The sequence below is a fragment of the Macaca fascicularis genome, chromosome 7 (genome assembly GCF_037993035.2).
Source record: "Macaca fascicularis isolate 582-1 chromosome 7, T2T-MFA8v1.1".
NCBI classification, from domain to species: Eukaryota; Metazoa; Chordata; class Mammalia; order Primates; family Cercopithecidae; genus Macaca; species Macaca fascicularis.
The window spans coordinates 75,132,445-75,156,978 of NC_088381.1; the positions used below are offsets into that span (position 1 = coordinate 75,132,445).

General features: G+C 44.0%; 1 protein-coding gene and 2 long non-coding RNA genes across 13 annotated transcripts in view; 1 reads left to right on the forward strand and 2 right to left on the reverse strand.

Annotated features, from left to right (window-relative positions):
* Positions 1-24,534, forward strand: part of CRTC3 (CREB regulated transcription coactivator 3) — a 116,556-nt gene that overhangs the window by 62,164 nt on the left and 29,858 nt on the right. For 4 of the 11 annotated variants that reach the window (XM_005560518.4, XM_005560520.4, XM_005560519.4 and 1 more), the window contains exons 3-7: positions 3,521-3,640; positions 11,903-11,964; positions 13,620-13,682; positions 16,656-16,756; positions 24,013-24,048. In XM_005560518.4, coding sequence (XP_005560575.2) covers positions 3,521-3,640; positions 11,903-11,964; positions 13,620-13,682; positions 16,656-16,756; positions 24,013-24,048 — 382 coding nt within the window. The remainder of the gene's footprint in view (positions 1-3,520; positions 3,641-11,902; positions 11,965-13,619; positions 13,683-16,655; positions 16,757-24,012; positions 24,049-24,534) is intronic. The other 7 variants (XM_073996739.1, XM_073996742.1, XM_073996740.1 and 4 more) reach the window with 2 other exon arrangements.
* LOC141407242 (uncharacterized) lies at positions 3,674-13,587 on the reverse strand. The gene is made up of 2 exons (XR_012415387.1): positions 13,455-13,587; positions 3,674-3,747 (listed from the first exon to the last, which is right to left on the reverse strand). It is a non-coding gene; the product is annotated as an uncharacterized lncRNA (long non-coding RNA).
* LOC135971906 (uncharacterized) lies at positions 13,586-19,011 on the reverse strand. Its single transcript, XR_010588276.2, has 3 exons — positions 18,953-19,011; positions 16,057-16,153; positions 13,586-13,698 (listed from the first exon to the last, which is right to left on the reverse strand). It is a non-coding gene; the product is annotated as an uncharacterized lncRNA (long non-coding RNA).

The window sequence follows — 24,534 nt, forward strand, 5'->3', positions numbered from 1 at the left end:
TACAAATAAATTAGCTGGGAGTGGTTGCATGTGCCTATAATCCCAGCTACTGGGGAGGCTGAGGCAGGGGAATTGCTTGAACCAGGGAGGTGAGGCTGCAATGAGCTGAGATCACGCCACTACAGTCCAGCGTGGGCGACAGAGCAAGACTCTGTCTCAAAAAAATAATAAAATAAAAAAAGAAAATACTGTATGTACTTTGCAGATATAACCATGTAAGAACTTACCTGGATAAAACTTGAAAAGGAGTAGAAAAAGTGAAGCACTCGGCCTTTTGAGTGGCACATAGTATTTCTTTGCACCCAGGCTGGAGTGCAGTGGCATGATCTTGGCTCACTGCAACCTCTGCCTCCTGGGTTCAAGTGATTCTAGTGCCACCATACCTGGCTAATTTTCGTATTTTTAGTAGAGGCGGGGTTTTGTCGTGTTGCCCAGGCTGGTCTAAAACTCCGGATCTCAGATGATCCACTTCCCTCGGCCTCCCAAAGTGCTGGGATTACAGGTGTGAGCCACTGCACCCAGCCCAGACTTCATCCTTAAACCTCCTTCAGTTTCCAGCTTCCCTGACTGAACAGCTACTCTAATTCATTTGATGAGAAAGGCAGGTCTTTGAGAAGTAATTGAGAAGGTTAAGCCAAATATAGTTTGGAGTTAGATCAAATACTGCAGGGGCAGAGAGTTGAGATTGGGCCACAGTGAGGAAGAGAAGAAAATATCAAATATAAGCAGAGATTAACACCCCACAACTGAATACCAGCAGTAATACAGGATTTGGGCCAGCAGTGGGGTTAATGCAAAAGAGGCAGCTGGTAAATCGAAAATATAAGCTTTTGTTTTGTTTTGTTTTAGAGACAAGGTCTTGCTCTGTTGCCCAGGCTGGAGTGCAGTGGTGTGATCGTAGTTCACTGCAGCCTTGAACACCTGGGTTCAAGTGATCCTCCTGCCTTAGCCTGCCCGGTAGCAAGGACTACAGGTGGCCACCACCAAGCCCCATTAATTTTTTTATGTTTGTTTTTGTTTTTGTAGAAGTGAGGGCTTGCATTGTTACCCAGGCTGGTCTTGAACTCCTGGCCTCAAGTGGTCCTCCCACCTCATGCTCCCAAAGTGCTAGGTTGGACTGCAGGCATGCACCACCATGCCTAGCTAATTTGTTTGTGTGTAGAGCTAATTTTTGTATTTTTTGTAGAGACAGGGTCTCACTATGTTTCCCAGGCTGGTCTCAAACTCCTGGCCTCAAGCAGTTCTCCCACCTCCGCCTCCCAAAGTGTTGGGACTCTAGACGAGCCACCTCACCCAGCCAGAAAATATAAACTTAATAGGAAGTCTAAAAGACATTTCAGGAACTCTGATTTTGGGAACGCCTTCTAAAGACCCTTCTCCCCACCCTATGAACTGGCCTCCAGAAGCCCAGTTTGGCAGTAATTGTGCAGTGGCTCAGGCCTATAATCCCAACACTTTGGGAGGCCAAGTGGGGTAGATAACTTGAGGTCAGGAGTTCGAGACCAGTCTGACCAACATGGCGAGACCCTGTCTCTACGAAAAAATAAAAAATTTAGCCAGGCATGTTGGCATGTGCCATAGTCCCAGCTACTCAGGAGGCTGAGCCTAGGAAGTGGAGGTTGCAGTGAGCCAAGATTGTGCCACTGCACTCCAGCCTGGGCAGCAGAGTGAGACACTGTCTCAAAAAAAAGAAATCCTGTGTCCTCATTGCATCTTGCCAAGAAGCACCTGATATCAGTTTGTCTCATTATTTTTCAGGTATTTCAATATATTATTCTCTAGAATAGAGTATTCCATTGTCTGAGATCAAATCTAGCTTCCCTATATCATAGTGGCTATTTTTCTTCCAGCCCAGAAGTTGTTCCTTGGTAAGATAACTTTATTTTGTGAGTTTATAGATTTGGATTATATAAATAGATCGGAACTGTTCGACTAAATTGGCCCAGACATTTTATGAGTCCACTTGGGAGAAATAGGAGTAATTCTCAAATCCAAAATGAGAAAATCCATGTTTAACAAAGAAAAATTAATTTGTAGCTGAAGGAAGTCCCCTATAAAAACATATTGTGTCACAGGATTCCCTTCACAGTGAGCTACCAATTTTATATGTGAGTCAATTGACCTAAAAGAAAACTCTGTTTTAAATGATTAGTATGTGAGGTGATGGATATGTTAATTAACTTGATTTCATCATTTTGCTATGTATACATATATCAAAATGTCATGTTGTACAGTGTAAATATATACAATTTTTCTGTCAGTAACACCTTAATGCTGGAGGCGATGGGAGAAGAAAATCTGTTTTCTTTATTTCACAAGCACATCTATTGCGTAATGTATACACATTGCCCCATTATGTGAGATTTATTGGCCTAGCCTAGGATTTGGCTTTTGACAACCAAAAAGTTTGCCCTTTGTGATGCCAGTCTCAAAAATGTTAAGAACGTACCCCAAGCATCTCTTTAAAAAGGATTTTGGATTTATTGACCATAAATTTATCTTGAATCTGTTTCTTTCATTTGTACCATTTAGGGACTGATGATTTGTATTTTTTCCACTTGTATTTACATTGCATTCCTTTTTCCCTCTTTAACTCAGGGGTTACACACTCTGAATATCTAAAATGATGAGTCAGTGAAATGGTTTGTGTGTAAGGATTCATAATAAGAGAGTGGGTATCCCATCTACAGGGAGCAGCCACGCTCAACTTCAGCCTGAGATGAGTGTGGTTCAGTGTGGCCACGATATTTTGATTTATGGCTGGGCGTGGTGGCTCACGCCTGTAATCCCAGCACTTTGGGAGGCTGAGGCGGGCTGATCACCTGAGGTCAGGAGTTCAAGACCAGCCTGACCAACATGGTGAAACCCCGTCTCTACTAAAAATACAAAAATTAGCTGGGCATGGAGGCACACATCTGTAATCCCAGCTACTTGGGAGGCTGAGGCAGGAGAATCGCTTGAACCTGGGAGGCGGAGTTTTCAGTGAGCCAAGATTGCACCATTGCACTCCAGCCTAGGCAACAGAGCAAGACTCCATCTCAAAAAAAAAAAAAAAAAAAAAAAATTCTGATATTTCCCTAGAATCCTCAAGTCTGAATTTTCAAACATCGTGAATTCAATCAAAAATTTTAAAAGACACCGTGCAGAACAAATAGGTGCCTCATGGCTTGCCAGTTTCTTTAATATACCTCTTTTACATTTCAGAGTGTCCTTTCTAGTTTTCTGGGATTTAGTATATGAATTCACCATCTTCTGATTCTCCTCCCCCAATTGCATGGCAGCTTTTATTCTTCTTTCAGCTTTTCTCTTAACACACTACAGACTATTTTTCATTATTTTTAGGTTATTATAAAGAAACGGTTCCATATACTACTTTATTTACCTTGACCCAAGGCCCACTAATGTATAATAAGTAAAACTGTAAAATCGGTCCTTTCATCTGCTGTGGTTATCAGTTGTTCTTGAGGGTGAGTGACAATTTCATGGTTGGAGGCCAACTCTTCTTCCCTTCTCTCTGCAGCCGTCATTTCACCAAGCTGATAATGTTCGGGGAACCCGCCATCACGGGCTGGTGGAGAGGCCATCCAGGAACCGCTTCCACCCCCTGCACCGAAGGTCTGGGGACAAGCCAGGGCGGCAAATATCCTTTTTTACTCTTCAAAGGGAGTGTGCATTCTGAAATGTTTGAAAAGTGTTCAGGATTTATCTTCCCTGCAATTCTCCTTTGGCCTCAAAATCTTCATTTATCTGATGAAAGGAGGCAATACAAATAAATGAGTTGGAAACGAGAAACATCTCTGCAGTCAGCATTTGGAAACATCATTGTAGGTGTTTATGATAGCATCAATAAAGTTCAGTTTAACGAAATAACAACAAAAACAACCTGTAATTCAGTCCCATTGCAGGGTGTTCTGAGCATTTTCTCCAGAAACTGGCCAAGTTAAAGTTAAACCTGACTTTGAATCAGGTTAGAGAGACTTAGTTTATCTAGCAAAAATGGACATACAGATATGTGATTTATTTGTATTTCTTTTGATCTGCTGACCTGCTTTTGGAACTTACAGATGAAATTTCATATGATTTTCTATTTGTGATGTTTCAAACTCAGTAAGTGATAACTAAAATAAACCCAGAATATAGGAAAATCTCATGCAGTGATGTAGAGTCACACCAAACTCTATGCTGTTAAGTAGAAATAAAGGAAAGGAAATGGTGAATTCACCGGACAGTTTCATTTAATCAGTGCTGTTTATGGGGCGGCAGTGGTGGGTGCTGCTGTGCGACCAGCATTTTGCCGAAGGCTTTGGGGAACAGAACTGAGCTGGATTTTTTGGGAGAGGACACAGAAGTGTGCCAGGAGGGACTGTGCTCTCACTTCATTCTTCTCAGTACTCGGTCGCAGGGGTGGAGGAAGGAGAAGAAAGGCGGGGTGGGTCTCGCTGCGGAGAGCTGAATTCCTGGCAGTGATGGTAGAGCTGGCTTCACAAGCCTAGAAACCAGGAAGTGGGGGCAGGGCACTCATGTTTACTGAGCACCTACCCATGCCAGGCACTGTGATGGGCAATTTATGTGTCATTTAGTCCTCAAAAACTCACTGAGTCGTTTATTTTTTCAACCCTCATTTTCTGATGAGGAAACTTGAGTGTGTGGTGAAGTAACTTGCTCAGGATTCAGACCAGGCCCAGGTGATGGCCCAGCCTGTGCTCTACCCTCCCCATGCCACCTGCGTCCACTCGCAGTGAGGAGGACCTTGTACAAGGGAGCCAGGAGTTGTGGGGGCACCCTAGGGAAACCCCAACTTTTCTTGCCTTCAAGCTTCTTGCAGTTTTTAATCTATTTGGAGGCAAGGATAATGACCCCAGGGAATGTTTGTCTCTCCCCTTTTTCCCACCCCTAGGGACACACCACATTTGGTCCACAGAAGGACCGACTTCTGATTTTGTATATTATGTGGCTGTTATCAAGGAAAGTAAAGATGATAAATGATCTTGAGAATCTATTCTGGAATGTGTGATAACTTTGACATTGAATGAAAAAGGCAAAAGGAAACGGAGGCAATTCATCAGCAAATTTGCACATGTCAGGATGGAGTAGTACCTCAAACCATTGTCCAAATTGCCAAGAATGTTCAGGCAAAAGACTTTGAGTGTTTCTTTGCTTGATTTAACAATGTATATTTTTTTGGCCGGTCACGGTGGCTCATGCCTGTAATTCCAACACTTTGGGAGGCCGAGGCAGGCAGATCATGAGGTCAGGAGATTGAGACCATCCTGGCTAACGTGGTGAAACCCTGTCTCTACTAAAATTACAAAAAAATTAGCCAGGCGTGGTGGCGGGTGCCTATAGTCCCAGGCTGAGGCGGGAGAATGGCGTGAACCTGGGAGGTGGAGTTTGCAGTGAGCTGAGATCGCACCACTGCACTCCAGCCTGGGCAACAGAGCGAGACTCCATCTCAAAAAAAAAAAGTGTATATTTTTTCAGTTCTCAGTTCCCTCTTTCTCCTGTCAGTGCTCTCATTTCTATATATTAGTTTAAACATTATGCTATATATGTATGTGTGTATGTATATGCGGCTATCTCAGATACTTTTGAAGTACAGTCTAAATGTATAAGCATACATAAAGCTTTACTAACCAAAATAGAGGAGGATATTGAAGAAAAAAGAGTAGAATGTTTATTCACTTACAAAAATTATTTGTTAAGTATGTGCTAGTGGTCAGACACCGTTTTAGACATTTTAATTCACTGTAACATTAAACAGCATGGCCCCTGACCTCAAGTTGCCCAGAGTTCAGTGGGAGAGGCTACTCAGCAAACAAGCAGCCACGGCAGGTATGGCGTCTGCAGGGAGGCAGCTCAGGGGCTGTGGGAGCACGCCAGAGGTGCAGCTTGAACCAGTCTGGGGAAACAAAGAAGGCGTCCTGGGGGAAAATCTGAGGATTGAAGGTTAAGAAGTAAGAGGATAAAGTGTTCAGTCAGCAGATATTTACCGAGCCCCTTCTCTGTGCCAGGCGCTGTTCTAAGCATGGGGACCCAGTGATGAATAAGGAAGACATAGTTCCTGCTTTCTTGAGTTTACAGTCCTGTGGGAGATGACAGCAAACAGGCAATAATAAAGGAAAATGGCTTTAGATGGTAATGATTGAGATTTAAGAGAGTAAAGCAGTTGGGAGGTATGTTCCAGGCAGAGGGAAGAGAATGTAGTGCAAAGTCCCAGAAAGGGAGATGACTTCTTGTGTTCAGGGGACCCTATCTCTTATGATAGGGTATAATCTGGCACTGTATGGATCAACTTGAGAACATAAGCAAAGCTAGTCAACTACTAAAGGAAGGGGAAGCAAAAACCAAGTTAATATGCAGAGAAATTAAAGTTGTTAGACAGTGTGAGTCAGATTCACTGATCACGAACCATGTCTTTGTGGTCTCCTAAGCCCTTATATTGGGGTCCTGGGACTGGACATCTCTTGATGCAAAGAAAGTTCTTTAGCCCAGTCTCTTGAGGAATCAAGGGTCCGTGAAATGGGATGATTTTATTTTGGTGTTAATCTATTCCAGAGAACTTAGAGGAGGAGGGCTGTGATTCCATCTTTGCTTTCGTGGCCTTCATTCTGTTAGTTGTGAAATAATTTGCCTAAAATTGTGGCCTTGCACATTTGTCTATGACTTTTTAAATGAAGTTTCATCATTTGAAAGTATAAAACACTGGCTTGAACCTTTGTTAGAACAAAAGGAAAAAATCAGAATTCTCTTATTACAGCTGTTTCTCAGCTTGGGTGTTATTTAAGACACATTGGCTTAGACATGTGTTCTAAGGGTTCACTCCTATGATAGGGTGATCTCAAATAAAATGAACATGTTTAACAAATATTCTGGCTTCCTCTCAGAGTGGGCAGCCACAGCACCCAGAGCTCTGGCACAGGAGATTCCTTCTGGAGTGGGCTTTGCTCTTGGCATGGGCGGCCACACAAGACCAAGGCACAGCTGCAGCTGGGCCCTGGCCTAGCCCCACACAGGCAGAGGAGAGGCACTGCCAGGGCTTGCTCCTGGCTGGGGGCCTGGGCTTGGGCACTTGGAATAGAAGCCCTTCTGCTCTTCTGCAGCTGCGCAGTCTGTAGCAGCCCTTCTTACTCCCACTCCTCAAGGTTGGCGGATGTACTGTGTCCCAAACACCATCGCTGAACTTCTGAACTATTAACATAAATTTATAGCAAATAAAATATTTTCTCAGACTTGTGGGTAACACACTGAGAAAGAAGGAGACATGCTGAAGAAACATAGAAAATGGCTTCCTCTAAAGGAAGTCAAGAGTTCACTAGCATGGAGGGTCATGAAGAGATGCCTAAGACCTACCAGAGTTAGGATTGATTCTCCTCTCTGGGCTGGGCCTTGCTTGGATTCTTTTCATCATAATGAGAGGAAAATGTTAGGACATTGGTTTGTAGGACACTGTTTCTTTGAAATGCATGGCCTATTTCATTTGAGAAACACCATGCTCTGTATCTCCTCTTGGAGCCTGACCATATATATTAGGGCTCTGAAAAGTCCTGCAGTTAAGAAACTTCTCATCTTTAACCCAGAATTTCCAAAACTTAAGTGATCACAAAATCCAGCTTTTACTTAACACCCATCTTATCTTGAAGGACAAGGAAACATTAGTTTTTAGAATTTTAAGGGGTAAATATTCTGACTTCACGATACCACATGCAACCTATTTGCCTCTCATGTGCTGAGGGAAACAGGATGTTCTTATAAATGCAAGGACTAAAGAAGATGCCACTCATATCCTCCTTTACAGTTTCACTTTAAGATGCCTTCTAGTGGGACACAGTTGGAGGTAAAGGGACAAAAGGAAGTAGAATGACAAGAAACACATGGCTGAGAAATCAGGAAGGAGCCAAATTATGGCCAGTTTTCTGTATTCAATCTGAGCCTGAAACTTGTCGTGGTGGGTGGGTTCTATTAACCAGACTCTGAGTCCACTTACCCCACCAGCTGCATGGAAGGCCGCAGGCCTGCCTCACAAACCGTGTCCCTGGCAGAACACAGAGTTCCAGAGCAGGAGAGAAATGATTGGCTTCCAGGCTGCCCCGAGCCCTGCCCAGGTACCCTGACCGCAAAGGGACGGGAAGCCAAGAGAAGGGAACCCTGCGCCTGCTCACCCAGCCGCAGGTCAAGCAGCACAAAGAAAGGGACAGGGGCGGGTCTTGTTTTCAGCTTCTGTGACTCAGTAACCCCACCCACTGGTAAACAGGCCAACTGATGTCCTCTCTTATCAGCAGACGAAGAGCTGCTCCCCTTCCTTTGGGGAAGAGTAAGAACTGTTGCATCTAATACTCCGCAGGTTGAGAGGAACCTCAACCTCAATCCCTGTGTTGATGGATTGAAGCAGTAATTCAAGGAGGAAGATTTTCCTGCACAGAACTGCAGAGGCTTGGGGAGAGAGAGAGCAGACTGGGATGACTCTGAGATCCTAACCTGAGTGTCTTGGTGGAAGGTGGCCTTACTAAATAAGGTGGACTATAAGAAGAGGAACAGATTAAGGGGACAGTGATTAGTTGGATTTTTGGTAGAATTTGAGCTGTCTTTTGGCAGAGAAGTTGAGTAGGCAGTTGGAAATATGCACTTGGAGTTCACAAATTAACTATTGGGAACTGGAGGTATGGATTTATGAGTTACTGGACTGTGGGTGACAGTGGGGCCGAGAGAAGGATGGGATTGGCCAAAGCGAGCATGGAGGACGGGGGCTCTCCACCAGGAAGACAGGCACTGGCCCTGAAGCTCTTAGGAAGCGCCTCCTAAAGCCCCTGTGCCCGGAGGCTCCTGCCACCCCCTCCACCTGCTCCCACTCTACCTGGTGCCCAGTGATCCTGAGAGCATCCTGTGCCTCTCAGAGCAATGCAAGCAGGTGTGGCCTGAGGCTGTGAGGCCACAGGACCCCAGGGAACATCAGGACGGAAGGCAAAGGGGCAGAGAGGAGTGCACAGAAGGATAAGAAAAGATCCATGTGAGTGTGGGGGTTTTTTTTTTTTAACTTGAATTTTTGTTTCCATCCATTGCAGCCACCTCTTCTTTGTTTATCTTTTTCATTATCCCTCCTCCCTGCCTTCCTTTTTTAAGTGGAAATCTTCTTGAGCCAAAGGCTTCACTAAGTTTAACTAAGGAAGCAACGGAGGAGGTGCTGATGTGGTTGTTAAAAGCCTGGTGGCCTGTGCTGCCCTTCCACTGGCACTCTGGCACCTGGCGGGGATGCCAGAAATGCTTCTTGAGTAAATGGCAAATTCAAGTTTATAAATAAGAGTGTTTCCTCTGTCTCAAGGTTGTGACTTAGGGTATGTCAGTGTTGTGGAGTAATTTAAAGCCACCTGAATGAAGTTTTCTGAAATTTTCCAGAGAACAAATAAACTTTTTCTAGATTTTCCTTGCATTAACTGTAAGTGTGTAACATGAGTGGTTCTCTTGGGTTTTCAAATATTCAGTAAATTAGATGAGATAGTAAAAATTAAGAGAGCTCAGAGGTCACATCTTTTAGCTTTTGATGCCTCAACCTAATTATATTAAAAATTTCCAGGAATTTACTATATTTTCACATTGTTAATATCAGGAAGGTTACAATGCTAGCTCATACCTCAACATTGAAATCACCAACATTTGATCATTACGTGACTATTACACCACTGCATTCTAATTTGTATTATCAGTACTATGAAATCAGAGGTATTGAGTTTAAAGATGGCAGTGTACTGAGAAAAATGGGAAACTTCTGCTTCCTGAAATTAAGTGTTTCTGAACAGAGATTCATCAAATCTGCAGAAAAGAGAAAGGCAGATAACCATAGGTTCTGGGGCTCAGTGTTTCCTCCCTAATGGCGTGGCCAGCAGAAATACTGACAGGTTTTGTCTCTCACGGGCCTTCCTATTTATCACCTTTTCCTCTCCTGCCTCCTACTGTGGTCTTGCCTCATCTGTACTTCATGTACGTTAAGCCTAATAGTGAATGTTGAAGAAATGTCTCTCTTTGGAAATTATCTGTTTTATTTTATCGACTTAAAGTCAAATTAAGACATAAGATAATGAGACTTGTCAAAGAAAACTAATACGTAGAAGATAAAACTTGCAATCCTAATGCTTCTCCTGGCAAAGAAGACATTTCCCACCAAATCACTAAGAACTCATGAGAGCCTCCGTTTTCCTAATTCCAGATTCTGTATTTATTTGAGCTGCCCAGCCCAGGCCTGCAGGATAGGGCCCCACTCCTTTAAGGCTCCTGTTTCCTCCTGAGCCCGAGCCAATGATACCTTCTCTTATAGCCTCCATCCTTCTTCCCAGAACACTCCAGGTACTATTTTCTATTTTCTGGGGGCATTTGGCGTAGTTCACTGTTTCCTGAGAGGCAGCATAGCTTAGCGGAGAGCTCTCAGGCTTTGGTGTCAGTGAGTTGTGGGTTTGACCCCTGATCCACCAGGCCTGCTATCTGATCTTGGATTTCTCAGCTCTTCTAGAACTGAGCCTCAGTTTCTTCAGCTGTAAAATGGGGGAAATAGCTGCCTCTCAGGATTAAGATTAAATAAAGTGTGAACTCAGCACAGGCCTGGCGCACAGTAGGTGCTTAGATATCTGTTTTCACATTTCTGTCTTATTGTGTAGCTTGTATCTTCTTTATTATTTCCACCTTAAGAAATAAAGGTTTGGGATGAAAAGTATTACTGGTAACTGCAGAATGTATATTTCATCCAATCAGTGATCCAGGAGACAAAAGGAATGGGCTTGGTTTGGGTGAGTGTTAAGGAGGCAACGTTCCACATAGGAGGAGAGAAAGGGGAAATGGCATTAGCAAAGGCAGAGGGGCAGGAAAATACAGGCTGTGTTTGTGAAACTCAGACAGCTGAAGGGAAGACAAGAGCAGAAGAGGCCATTGTCCCCAAATTGTGGAGCACCACAATTACTAAGCCAGTAAGTTTTGATTTTGCCTTTTAGGCTGAACAAAATCATTGAAGATTTCTTGCCAAAATAATATGATTAACAGTGTCTTCAGAAGGCTATTGTGTGCGAACAGTTAACTAAACGAATGAAAACAACGCCTCTCTGCTCGGTGTGTAGTGCAGCATCCCATTTGTGTCTCCATGCGTCCGGAATATGCTCCAAGCCATGCTAGACCCAGTGAACAACACAACATTGATAAGACAGTGCCCCCAATAACACTGGAAAGTTTACGTTTCTTCACACATCTAATGCGCCTCTTTTTTGGTTATAAATACCAGGAACCCACCTTAACTGAAAAACAGAAAATGTATTGGCATATGTCACTGGAAGCCCAAGGGCTAGATCCAAGGAGTCATATGATACCATTGAGACCTACCTCTGAGGTACCACTTCTGAGATGACTTCAGGCATAACAGATAGGCTTTCTCCAAGGGGAGACCCCCAGGTTCAGAAGGCCCTTGGGCTCACCAGCCCTATTGGGGCACTCCTTTTTTTCCACTCAAAAGCACTCTCCTTGGTTCTGTTTGCATCATGAACCTATCCCTGAGCCAAACACTGTTTCCAGGGGGTAAAGTACCTAGACTAGAATCCTGGGCCTGGGTTCCTCATGTGTGGCACAGAGGGAATGGCAACGTTACCAGGTTTGGAGCGAGAGTGGAGACAGTTCCTGCAAACAAAAGGTGCCAGGCAGGCAAAACATAATAAACACCCCACAAAAAATCATGCAAAGAAACCACTGGTTAGAAGACAGCAGAATAGGCTGTCCTTGAGGAGGGGTGATAAGAGAAAGCATGAAGGAAGAGCTGTCAGGTACAGGGATAAAGAGCCAAAAACTCAGTTGTTTTAACTGTCCGTGAGTCCACCTTGCTAATTCTGCTTCAACTTTCCATTAATTTGTAGTTTTCCTTTATTAAAAATTCTACTTTGATGGTAGTGCTTTTGGAGCCAATTATTCCTCACAGCCTCTGGATGAGAGTTGGCCAAGGTAAGCAAGCCATACTTTAAAAGATATGATGGGCATGTGTTACTTTTAGATAATTTCACTTTATCCACTTTGAATGTTGTTTGGAAATTGCTAATATAAAGCATAGAATCCTGTTTTCTCTTATAACATTTAATTTCAGTGGGAGGATCACTTGAGACCAGGAGTTTTGAGGCTCTAGTGTGCGATGATGGGGCCTGTGAATAGCTACTGCACTCTAGCCTGGGCAGCATAGCAAGATGCCATCTCTTAAAAACAAAAACAAAAACAAAAAACCCCTTATTGACTGGGCACGGTGGCTCACGCCTGTAATCCCCGTACTTTGGGACGCTGAGGCGGGCGGATCATGAGGTCAGGAGATTGAGACCATCCTGGCCAACATGATGAAACACTGTCTCTACTAAAAATACAAAAATTAGCTGGGCGTGAGGACGTGTGCCTGTAATCCCAGCTACTTGGAAGGCTGAAGCAGGAGAATTGCTTGAACCAGAGAGTCGGAGTTGCAGTGAGCCGAGATCACGCCACAGCACTCCAGCCTGGTAACAGAGTGAGACTCCATCTCAAAAAACAAAAACAGAAACAAACATCTAAGCATTTCCAACGGTAGGCTTATACGAAAGTCTAAAATGAAAAGTTATTTAAAGAAATCTAGATCTTCATATTTAAAACCAAATAGAAACACATTTGGAATATGTTTACCAGCAGAATATGGCATTCTTATGTTTGAGACTTAGAAAAATAAGCATTTTTTCTCAGAATGTCTTAGTAAGCTGCTGAAAAGGACAAAAGACTCTTAAAATGGTAATTTGCACAGTGTATTTGATTTAAGGTCTCTTTGAGTATTTTTGTACCCAATACAGAGGGTAAAAGAAAATAGAATTAACTGAGAAAAAGCCCCTGCAGCATCTGTTGTGTGCCTGGTATCATTTTCAGATCACCAAGTCAGATTTAGGAGGCATTTAAAATGTGTGTATCAAAAATATTTAACTCTCCGGATTGAAGTCTACTCTCCATCCATTCTCTGGGCAAATACTGACTGAGCACTTACTGTGTATAATGTAGTCTGGGTCTGGGGAAGGAAATAAAGATGGGTAAAAGTGCGTCCCCACCTCAGGTAGGTTGTCCGCCACCCTCAAGAATCGTGGGATCCAGGGTTGTAGAATAAATACAATATTTTATTCCATCAGTAAAAGGCATCTCCAAACTGATATTTTTCTTTTATGTATCCAAGAAATGTCTTCTGCTTTTCAGAGCACCAGGATTGGCTAGACTTAATATTTTCATACCCTAGGCAACTGTAACAATTCTCTTCCTCTTCATGTCCATTGGTAGGGGAATAAAAAATTTTTGCATCCAAGATTGCCAAGGCTCCCCCTACATGTATACTGAACTCCTCATCTGCCCAGCTAGCTAATCCTGTTCTTTATGGGTTTGTAGTAGTTTTTATACTGGAAATCAAAGATCACAGGATTGGGAGGATCATTGAGTCTTACCTCATTTTAACAATGATGAGCAAAATGAGCGAGGTGTGCGGTATTTTTAAGTGACTTGCAGAGCAAGGTGAGTAGAAGAGCCAGTTCTCAAATGCAAGTGCTGAGGCCCTCCTTTGCTGTCGTGGATTGACTTCTTTTCCTTTTATGTTGTTCTGGTTTTTAAAGGCAGCAGCCTCCTTGGAAAGACGAAAAGCATCCTGGGTTCAGGCTGACATCTGCACTTAACAGGTACATGGGTTGTTTCCTGGTAGGAGTAGATTTTAAAGCAGCTTAACCATCCTGATATTTTTTACATAGCGGCCAGTTGCCAGAGTGTGTTTATGTAAGCTGTGTTGATACATATTCAAAACAAAACCCACCATTTTTTGAGTGTCTACAGGGGGCAGTATAGAGCACACGAGGTCTGGAATGAGACTACCAGGGTTTGCGTCTTACTGTATGACCTTGAGCAGATTTTTAAACTTCCGATTGCCTCAGTTTACTCATTTGAAAAATGGAGATAATGGTACCTAGATCATGGGTTGGTTGTGAGGGTTGAACAAGATAAGACCTGGGAAGCACACGTGCTGAATAAACATCAGCTATTATCATGATCACTTTGGGCCAGACTCTAGGAGTAAGAGTTCCACCTCAGTCATTTTTTTCAATCCTGACAACACCCTACAAGAATGAGTATTATTTTCCATTCTAAAAGGTTAAGTGACTTGTTTAAGGGCTTTAGCTAATAGGTAAAGGACTAGGATTGAGAAAAAAAAAAAAAAAGCAACTGAGCACAGTGGCTCGCACCTGTAGTCCCAACACTTTGGGAGGCTGAGGCCAGAGGATCACGTGAGCCCAGCAGTTTGAGGCCAGCCTGGGCAAGATGGTGAGACCCTGTCTCTATGAAAAAAAAAAAAAGGGGGGCGTGGTGGCACGTGCCTGTGGTTCCAGCTACTCAGAAGGCTGAGGTGGGGAGAATCACCTGATCCCAAGGAGGCTGAGGCTGCAGTGAGCCCTGTTTGCACCATTGCACTCCAGCCTGGGCAACAGAGACGCTGTCTCAAAATAAAAAAGAAACCTGATGAATGGTGCAAAATTTTAAATATTTTTTTATTTTATTTTATTATTATTTTTTTGAGACAGTCTCGCTGTCTCAAAACAGAAGTGTTGTAAAAGGCCTGTGGTGCCCATCCTCAGCTTCACTCATTATCAGCATTCTGCCAGTCTCTCCAAACCTACCTCCCATCCCAATCACATGATTGGCTAGATATAGTATCGTACCTGGAAATATCTCCAGCAGTGTAAGGCCAACGAGAACCTTTTTAAAAAAACATAACCACAATGCCACTATTACACTTAACAAAATTAAAAATAACTCCTTAATATAATTTAATGCCCGGTCTGTATTTAGATTTTCCCACTTGACTCTGCATTTGTTTGATATTCTCTCAAGTTTCTGAATCTAGGCTGGAATCTGAACCCAGGTCCCTCTGATCTCAGCAGCCATGCTCCTTCTGTTGCACTATGGGTTCTGCCCTTGTCTGCCTCTTCCCTCCTCTGAAGCCACGTGGCTTCATAGCCACCTGAGGCTGTTATTGGACTGAATCACAAAGAAGCACTGTAGGCTAATGAAGTTGCTTACCGGTTCTTTTTATGGCCAACAGTTTGACCTTATGATGAGATAAATAAATAATCATCTCTTGCAACCAAAGCGGTGTAGACATTGAAGCTATCTGGGAGAATTTCAGAAATTTGCTATACATTAGTAGCTCCAACATTTTCTCTTAGGACCACTTTACAGTCTTAAAAAACACGGAGGCCTGGTGCAGTGGCTCATGCCTGTAATTCCAGCACTTTGGGAGGCCAAGGCGGGTGAATCACCTGAGGTCAGGAGTTCAAGACCAGCCTGGTCAACATGGTGAAACCCTGTTTCTACTAAAAATGCAGAAATTAGCCAGGTGTGGTAGCAGGTGCCTGTAATCCCAGCTATTTGAGAGGCTGAGGCAGGAGAATCGCTTGAACCCGGGAGGCGGAGGTTGCAGTGAGCACCACTGCACTGCAGCCTGGGCCACCAGAGTGAAATTTCATCTCAAAAGTAATACTAATAAAATAAAATAGGCTGGGCGCAGTGGCTCATGCCTGTAATCCCAGCACTTTGATAGGCTGAAGCAGGTGGATCACCTGAGGTCGGGAGTTCGAGACCAGCCTGGCCAACACGGTGAAACCCTGTCTCTACTAAAAATAGAAAAGTTAGCTGGGCATGGTGATGCATGGCTATAATCCCAGCTACTCGGGAGGCTGAGGGAGAAGAATTTCTTGGACGCGGGAGGTGGAGGTTGCAGTGAGCTGAGATCGCTCCATTGCACTCCAGCCTGGGCAACAAAGCGGGACTGTCTCAAAAAAAATAACAATACAATAAAATAAATAAAATAAAATAAAATAAACCCTCAAAGAGTATTTGTTTACGTGAGAATATCTATTGATATTAGAAATTAAATTGAGAGATTTTTTAAAGATACTAGTGAATTAAAAAATAAATTAATAGCCCATTATACATTAACGTAAATTATATCTTTTTGAAAAGAAACACAAAAAAAGTTTTGAAAATAGTGGCAATGTTCACCTTTTACAAATCGCTCCAAGGCAGCTGGGTTGTCTGCTCCCATGCTTAGCGGTGGGGGCAATCACACCTCACATGGCTGCTGGGGAAGCCCGCCGTGCTTGGGAGAGGCAAGAGTGAAAAACAGAGGACACTTTACTGTCATTTTGAGAGTAGGCTTGACCTCACCTGCTTCCTGGAAGGGTTTTGCAAACCCCTGCTCTAAGTGACCCTTTACTTAGGAACAGCTGCTCTCAGGTGGAGAAAACCTAGTACAGCCACAGGCTAAACTGGCCACAGTCGGCTTCTGAGCTGGGAAGAATAGGGGCTGTTAGACGGAAGCCGTGCATCCGAGGCCCGCCTTGTCGAACTTGATCGCCATGCTGTCAGCTTCAGTATATGAGGCGGAATGAGTCTAAATTAAAATATTCTGGAGTGTGGGTGATCCTCAGAGGCTGTTATTGATATAAAGAACTTCAGGTAGGTCCTAACTCCTTATCTGATGGATGATTACAAATCAGTTATTCTTGCCTTCTTTCCTGTTGGTAATATTCAACAAAGACTATTGCATTTTCACTAAGTAAAATGGATTTTCAGCCAGACTCTCTCCTCCCCCTCCTTAGGACCAATTCTGATTCTGCTCTTCACACGAGTGCTCTGAGCACCAAGCCCCAGGACCCCTATGGAGGAGGGGGCCAGTCGGCCTGGCCTGCCCCATACATGGGTAAGACACACAGGCCACTGCTGACAGCAGCTGTGCTTGCTCATTCTGTCCTAGGGCCCGAGGGAAAGAGAAGCTGAAGTGGTGTTTGCACTTCCCGGTTCAGTGGTCTTAGAGAGGCGGCTCGTGGCAGGGAAGCGTGTGTGTCCATGATGCAGTCAGGATGGATGGAGCTCCCGGCATCCCCTGCCTCTGCCCTGCTCCCTCCACAGCACGCTCTCCCTGTTGGCGTCTCTTGGCCCTCTTCTGGGCACCCGTCATCTTCCAATAACTTCCTAACTGGTCTCCTGATTTCCAGTCTCACATCCCTTCAATCCAGTTTTATGTTAGGTTCCCCAAGAGTCCTCTTTCCCCACCCAGGATCTGAACAAACTGAGAAATAAAACCAGAAGTGACAGACAGAGCTAGATATCACCTTTATTACTAATAAGACCAGGTTGGAGGAAGTGACTGTCTCTGTAGGTCAGTGGGCCTGTTGAGACTGAACCCCAGCCTGAGGCTGACTCCCCTTGAGTGCCCGGCAGCACTGGCCAGTGTGGTCCCCTGGGAGGAGGGGTCAGGCAAGCCTAGGGGAGGGAAGGGTGGAGCAGAGGCCTGCTGCCTGAGGGAAGGCATGCCCTTGAGAAGGGGAAGAGGAGACCAGACTGGAACTGTGCATCACCTGCTCAGTTGCCCCCAGTGTGAGTAAGGGGGTGGAGAGAGGCCAGGAGTAACCCGGAGTGAGGAAGAGGCCCACTCATGCCATCTCACAGCTCTGCTTCCAGAGTGAACCCAAACCTGATCATCTTGCTCTCCCGCTTAAAATCCTCAATGCCACCCCTCACCTTCAGGAGAAAGAGCCCAGATCTTCTTTGGAATGACATGAGCCCCAAGGCCTGGCCCCTGTCTGCCTCTCTCCCTTTTCTCTCTGCTCCCCCGCTGCACACCCAAGGTAGCCATGCAAACCACTTTGGGTTCTACTGGTGTGTCTTCCTGTTCTGTCTCTTCCTCTTTCACTCACTCCTGGCCTTCCTGGCCAACCTCAGCTCGTGTGTGTACTCATGTCTGTGGAGCCGTCCTGACCTTCCTCCCTCTCAGCTCAGAGTTACCGTGTCCTTCTAACATCCCAGACTGCTCTCTTAGCACCTGTAATACTTGGCTGCTTTTTTATGTGAACATGCATCTCTTTCTCTGCTCAGTGTAGATTTCTTGAAGGCAGCATCTTAATGGTCTTGTTCTCTCCAGCCCCTAGCACAGTGCCCAGCACAGAGGAGCCCGTACTGATGGAGAAGTGTGAAGAATCACACACTGGCTCACATGTGCACAGCATTTGCCAAAATACCCTCTCGATGCTGGTACCTGACCTGTACATGAAGTGAGGCTGGTCATTCAGACACATTTCAAATCTACCTTTCTGGGGTTTATAATCTAGAAAGAACAATGGTCTTGAATTATCCATTCCATATGCAAACTGACTCTTGCCCAGAAATTTTCAGGGCCCTGTATTTGTTCTTGAAACAGGAATAAATACATCTTTAGCCAAGAAACCAGCTTTTCTGGTTTTCTTTGCTTTTTGGAGAGTTTAAAGCCTAAATGGCCTGTGTTCCCTCTAGGAGAACATTCATGATCTTATTTCTTTGTATATAGCAGCGACAGGATTGAATAATAATTGTTGATATATTTGTTCTATTGGTGCAATTTGGAGAAGACTACATTTGCTAAAATGATTGTTTGCTTGTAAACTATGAGAGCTTTCAGAATTGGTTAGGGACATCTACCCATGCTTCCATACATGGGAATATGAAAGTTGGCAGTGATGTTGAAATTGATGTTGGAACTGGATATGGGTCCACTGCTCACTGCTTAGAGGAGCAGGGTGTGTGGGAAGAGGGATTAGTTTAGTTTCAGGATAGGTAGAGATGGGAGTATGTAAACAAAGCCTAAAAAAAGCAGAAGCTGTAATCAGTGGGGGCGCCTGTGAGCACAGCAGGATCCTAATCTCCATGGACTCGGAGCCAGCTAGACAGACAGATTTTTACCCTGGAGCCCCTGCATTTCTGCCTCTGCCATTCCTTTCATTTACATTGCCCTCTGCAAAGTTTACGCTTCTCTAGAAAGGGCCAAAGGCCTGGAGAAACAAGGGAATCACAGGTAATTCAAGTGAGGATTTTTTGATGCTTGCATGCCAAGAAAAAGAAAGTAACTAAAGAAAGCAATTACCTGGGTTGAAGTATTCATGCTGAGCGATGTAGCCTCTGAAAGAAGAGATGAGAAGTGTCAGAAAGGGTAAGTGAGGATGGAATAAGAAAAGCAAAGGAATGTAAACATTGGTCCAGGTAGACGGAGCAATGAGAAAAACAGGAAGAAAGAAAGAAATCCTGGAGCAGGGTTCCTGCGTTGACTTGAGAATCGTGATGGTCTCTCCTTTTCAAATCAGCAGTTAGAAATTGTTGGGCTACAATGTTTGAAAACCATGGAGGGTGGGCTGGCCTCCAGCTCAGATGTCTGAACTGTGTGCCTGCTCCTGCAGTTGCCTTGCAAGTATAGCAGAACTCAGAAACACATCCTAATATGGATGTGTTTACATGGGAAAGCCAGTGTTTAAAATATTATTCAAGTCTCCAAGGATGGAAATTATTTCTGGAGAATTATATTTGTTGGTGGGAGCTATTTTAAATAGTTTCATGTATTTTCCTCCTGTATTTCATTAAAGTTTTTCATTTTCTTTCCTTTTGGATTTTAAAAATACCAACTAGCTTTGCAAAAAGGTATTTCTTATAGGACCAACCAAATAAAGATTTAAAAAGTGATGGGAAAATATAATTGAAGCCCAGAACTGGGTTCTATGTTAGAAGCAATAATAACTGTTCTTTCCCTGGGAATCTCTCCTGAGCAGAATGATGTAGCCACGCTTTTTTGTTATTGTTGTTGTTGCTGTTGCTGTGAGCCGATGATGAGAGCATCTGCTCATAGCTTAACTACATGAGCAGTAAGCTATGATACATTCATGAGTGGAGATTTGTGTCACAAGAAAACAAAGCCTGATACATGTTGAGTAATTTTCATAATGGCTATTGAGTTGCATGACAATTAGGCATAAATGATAAGCAGTTGGTATAAATGACAGAAATAAATTTTTATGGAGCCAAACAAGATTTTTATAATTTATCTCTTTTTGTTTAATTATTCAGAATCTATAAAGAGGGAATGTTGGCCATTTCCCTGGCAGCATGTACAGCTTAATGACCATTGCACACATACATGCAGATAGGGAAGCACAGGACTCTCTGGGACACATGCCCTGTCCCATAGCCTAGAACTGTCCCCTAACACCCCTCCTATCATCGGGCTTGTGGAGGAGGGGTTGGGGTGGTCCTCTTCCTTTTAGGGAGCAGTCTAGAGCTAAGGGGAGAAGAGTGTGTAATAGTTGTCTTCTCTGCATCCAGGGCTTTGGATGCTGAATATTGCCATCTTTGGGGACCACAGTACTCAACTCCTTAGGGTGGAGGGGGCTTGGCATGCCTCGGACTCAGTGACCTTTCACCTACCAATAAACTTTGACCTGCAGAGTTAAGGAGAAGGTTTACAATGCAAATAACCTTGAAAGATGTAAGCCTGTTAATTGCTTAATTGGATTGGACAGGGGTACAGTGGCAGGTACAAGCATCCCAGATCTGAAGAGGGGCAAAAAGAGTTTCACCCGGGGACAGGAGGGCCAGAGGCTGAAACACCAGAGGCCTCCTTTAGGACACTGGTTAAGGGGTCTTCCCCTTGCCTTCCCTTCTACTTAGCAAATCAGGGCTGTGTGAGGAATTATTTTAGATTTGCCAGGCATGGGAGCACACAGAAGGAACATGGTCTTGGTTCCCTTAGTTAGAAGAGACCAGCCCTTGCTGACTCTGAGGCTGTGAGGTTTCCTGGAACACAGATGCAGCCTTGGTCATCGCTGTCCCATCCCTGTGGGACTGATAAAATGAGTGTTCTGTTTCCAGATAGCCAGTCACAACTCATTCCTTTTTCTTTTTAACCCTTTATTTGTAGTGCCATCTTATGGGTTTTTAATTTAGTAGTAAAAATCCAGGCTTGGATATTTTGATGATATGTTAGCTTGGTGCCAGAGTATCAGTCATTGCCACCACCACCCTTCTGAAGGTCACTGCAGCCCAAACCCTGAGAGTTGCATCTAATTACTCCCATTCCCATGCCCCCACGCCCATTCAGTAGCCGAGTCCTGTTCATTTTATCCCCGCAGCATGTCTCAAATCTGCCTCTGGTTTTCTGTCCTCACTGCCAGCATCCTACTTGGTTCCTGTTTGCCTTGGACTATTGCATTGGTTTTCTCCTCAGCCTCCAAGCCTTAATAAGGCTTTCTCCTTTCAATCCACCTCCTACTCTGCTGCAAGAGCAGTCTCTGAAGCTTAGCTCTGATTATGTCACTTTTCTAACCGAAACCTTCCGTCCCCCACATCCTGCCAAATGACCAGCAGCCTCCTCCAGTCCAGCCCATCTCCCAGTCCTCCCACCATGTGCTGCAGCCACATTCTTCCATCTTCCTTCTCCTTCTTTTCCTTCCCCAACCACCCCCCACTCATCCTCCTCCGCTGCTGCCACCGCCGCTGCCGCCTCCTCCTTCTCCTCGCACTGAGCATCCCCTTCAGCTTCGCTTCCAGTTGTCTAAATCTTCCAGGTACTACAGCAAATTGGTTAGGGACATGAATGTTCTGAAGACACACAGGCCAGAGTTCTAGTCCCAGAACTTACTAGCAGTGTGATCTTGGGGATGATAATAGCGCCTACCTCACAGAGTTGCTGTGGGGATCACATGAGATCACCTGTATAAAGTGCCTGGCACATAGTAAGTGAGCCGTCAGGTTGGTTGTTGGTTATCCTCTTCTTCATCTTTATCCTTCAATGAATGATGCCTCAGGTACCACCTCCTCCATGAAGCCTTCCTTCTGTTCCAGTCTGACGAGAGCATGCACTAATGGGGCTGTCACATGGGGTGTCTGCCAGCCACTCAGGCAGTTTCACATAGTAACCCTCAGTTGAGTCCTCCTGTTTCAGGGACTGGTCAGCCTTAGTAATTAAACCTCGAGTGATTGGTGTCTTGATGATGAAGAGATGCTTCAACACGCCATACCAGATTGCTATGTAAAAACTAGTTTTAAATTTTTAACAGGATAGTTACTTTTTAGTGATCAGAATGAAGTTCCCTGCCCTTTCTTGATATGAGGGTCTCAGGAAAGCCAGAATAGGAATCCGAAGCTCCTGTCCTTTTGACGGTGCTGGTTGTAGAGCCACAGCTTTTCTCTCTCCACATCTCAGTGTTCGCCTGTTCCCACTGCCTGTCTTTAGATGGGTTAAATGGCTGATTAAGTAAGAATGGGCCAAAGGGCTGGGCATGGTGGCTCACACCTGTAATCCTAGCACTTTGGGAGGCCGAGGCGGGTGGATCAAGAGGACAGGAGATCGAGACCATCCTGACCAACACTGTGAAACCCCATCTCTACTAAAAAAAAAATACAAAAAATTAGATGGGCGTGGTGGTGGGAGCCTATAGTCCCAGCTACTCAGGAGGCTGAGGCAGGAGAATGGCGTGAACCCGGGAGGTGGAGCTTGCAGTGAGCCGAGATCGTGCCACTGCACTCAAGCCTGGGCCACAGAGCTAGACTCTATCTCAGAAAAAAAAAAAAAAAGAATGGGCCAAGGACCTTCTGCAATAGTCTCCTGAGACGATGATTAAAAATGTAGGCCAGGCGCGGTAGCTTACACTTGTAATCCCAGCACTTTGGGAGGCTGACGCTGGCAGATTACCTGAGGTCAGGAGGTTGAGACCAGCCTGGCTATCACGGTGAAACCCCATCTCTACCAAAAAATACAAAAATTAGCCGGGCCTGCTGGTGCGTGCCTGTAATCCCAGCTACTGGGAAGGCCGAGGCAGGAGAATTGCTTGAACCCTGGAGGTGGAGGTTGCAGTGAGCCAAGATCATGCCACTGCACTCCAGCCTGGGTGACAAAGTGAGACTCTGTCTCAGGAAAAATAAAAAAAATTTTAAAATGTAGATTCCTTGGCTGATTCTCACACCTTCTGAATCAAAATCTTTGAGGGTTGGCCCAATCTGCATTTTAGCAGGCTCTTTATGTGCTCTAAAATAAAGTTTTCAATCACTTACTTACATTCTGGTTCTGTGGGCCTGAAAGAAATTCTGTGTTTGTGTGTCTGCTTAATTCATCGGCCTCTTTGTACTCCTGGGGACTCTTCGTGTTGCCCCCGCCCCTGGGCTCTGTTAAAATTTTGTATCTTCTACCTGTGTTACAGAATGTGCTACTGTGTTACCATGATCTGTCTTCTCACCTACACTGTATCACCCAGCCCCACCTAGCACTTAATGTAGAAACTTATTAAATATGGGTTGAGTGAATGATTATTAGACATTTCATTTAAATTGTATAGACTAATCAGGTTAACCTGTAGGTTAACCTTAGCCAAAAACTTATCTAAAATGTAAGTAAGCTATACTTAAATGCTTAGAACTTAATAATATATCCTGATTCTATACTGAAAACTTATTTGGTATATTTGATTGCTCTTAGGGGAATGCTAAGATATTACATTCTTGGCACGGTTCTTTAGTTTTAGCTTATAGCAATAGGAAATACTATATTTTGTCATCTGCAGTATAATTTATGGATTAAAAATACTTCATTCAGCCAGAGCTTATTCCAAGTCAAAGTTTTAAAACTTTGTGAATAGCTATCTCATGTACCCTTTAAATTAACTTAGACTCCAGATAAATTTTATTCTTAAAATAACTTCACTGCGTGAGAAATATATATAATAGCATACAGCATGGAACTTCGGATTTGTTCCTGTAGACACCCATGGTAAGTATCAAATAGTGATGCAGGCTTTTTGAGTTACCTGCTCTTACCCCCATGATAAAGCATTTGGAAGAGAATTTCCATCTATACTTCTTTACTTTGTGGTTTGAATAGAGATTCTCAGGTTTTGTAAAAATTGTTCTTTCAGGACAGAGACAGTAAGAAAATTTAAGACACAATTTTAAAGGAAAAAAAAAGGAAACAAATTTAGTTTCAAATTAGCTATGCCTATTTTTAGTATAAATGATAAAGCACCTTAAATGAAAATCAGTGTATCAAAAGTGCCTTAGAATTTTCAAAATTCTATTTCAAATTATAAAGTTACTAATTCATAAATTCATGAAAATGAAAGTACCACATAAAAGCGTTTTCTTTTTTTCTTTTTCCTTTCCCAATAGGTTTCTGTGATGGTGAGAATAATGGACATGGGGAAGGTATGAACTTACTTTACCTACCTATATCAGAGTGGGATGCTGAGTAGTGGATATAACCTTTCAGTAGCTTTACTAATAAATATTCATGTTTTCAGGACTCCCCAGATGCTGACAACTGCTGATTGGCTTACTTTTCAGAGAGCCTTTAGAAAATTAAGGCTAGCCATGTTCAAGGCCAGGAGAAAGGAAATGTGTGGTTGCATTACAAAGGTTCCTTTTTATCTAGGTCCCCACAGTCATAAGGTTGAGCAAGGAAGCAAAAGTTGTAATCACATGAAAATATGAATGAATTGGTCTGGCACGGTGGCTCATGCCTGTAATCCTAGCAGTTTGGGAGGCTGAGGCAGGTGGATCACTTGAGGTCAGGAGTTTGAGACCAGCCTGGCCAACATGGTGAAACCCTGTGTCTACTAAAAATACAAAAATTAGCCAGGCGTGGTGGCACGTGCCTGTGGTCCCAGATACCCATGAGACTGAGGCAGGAGA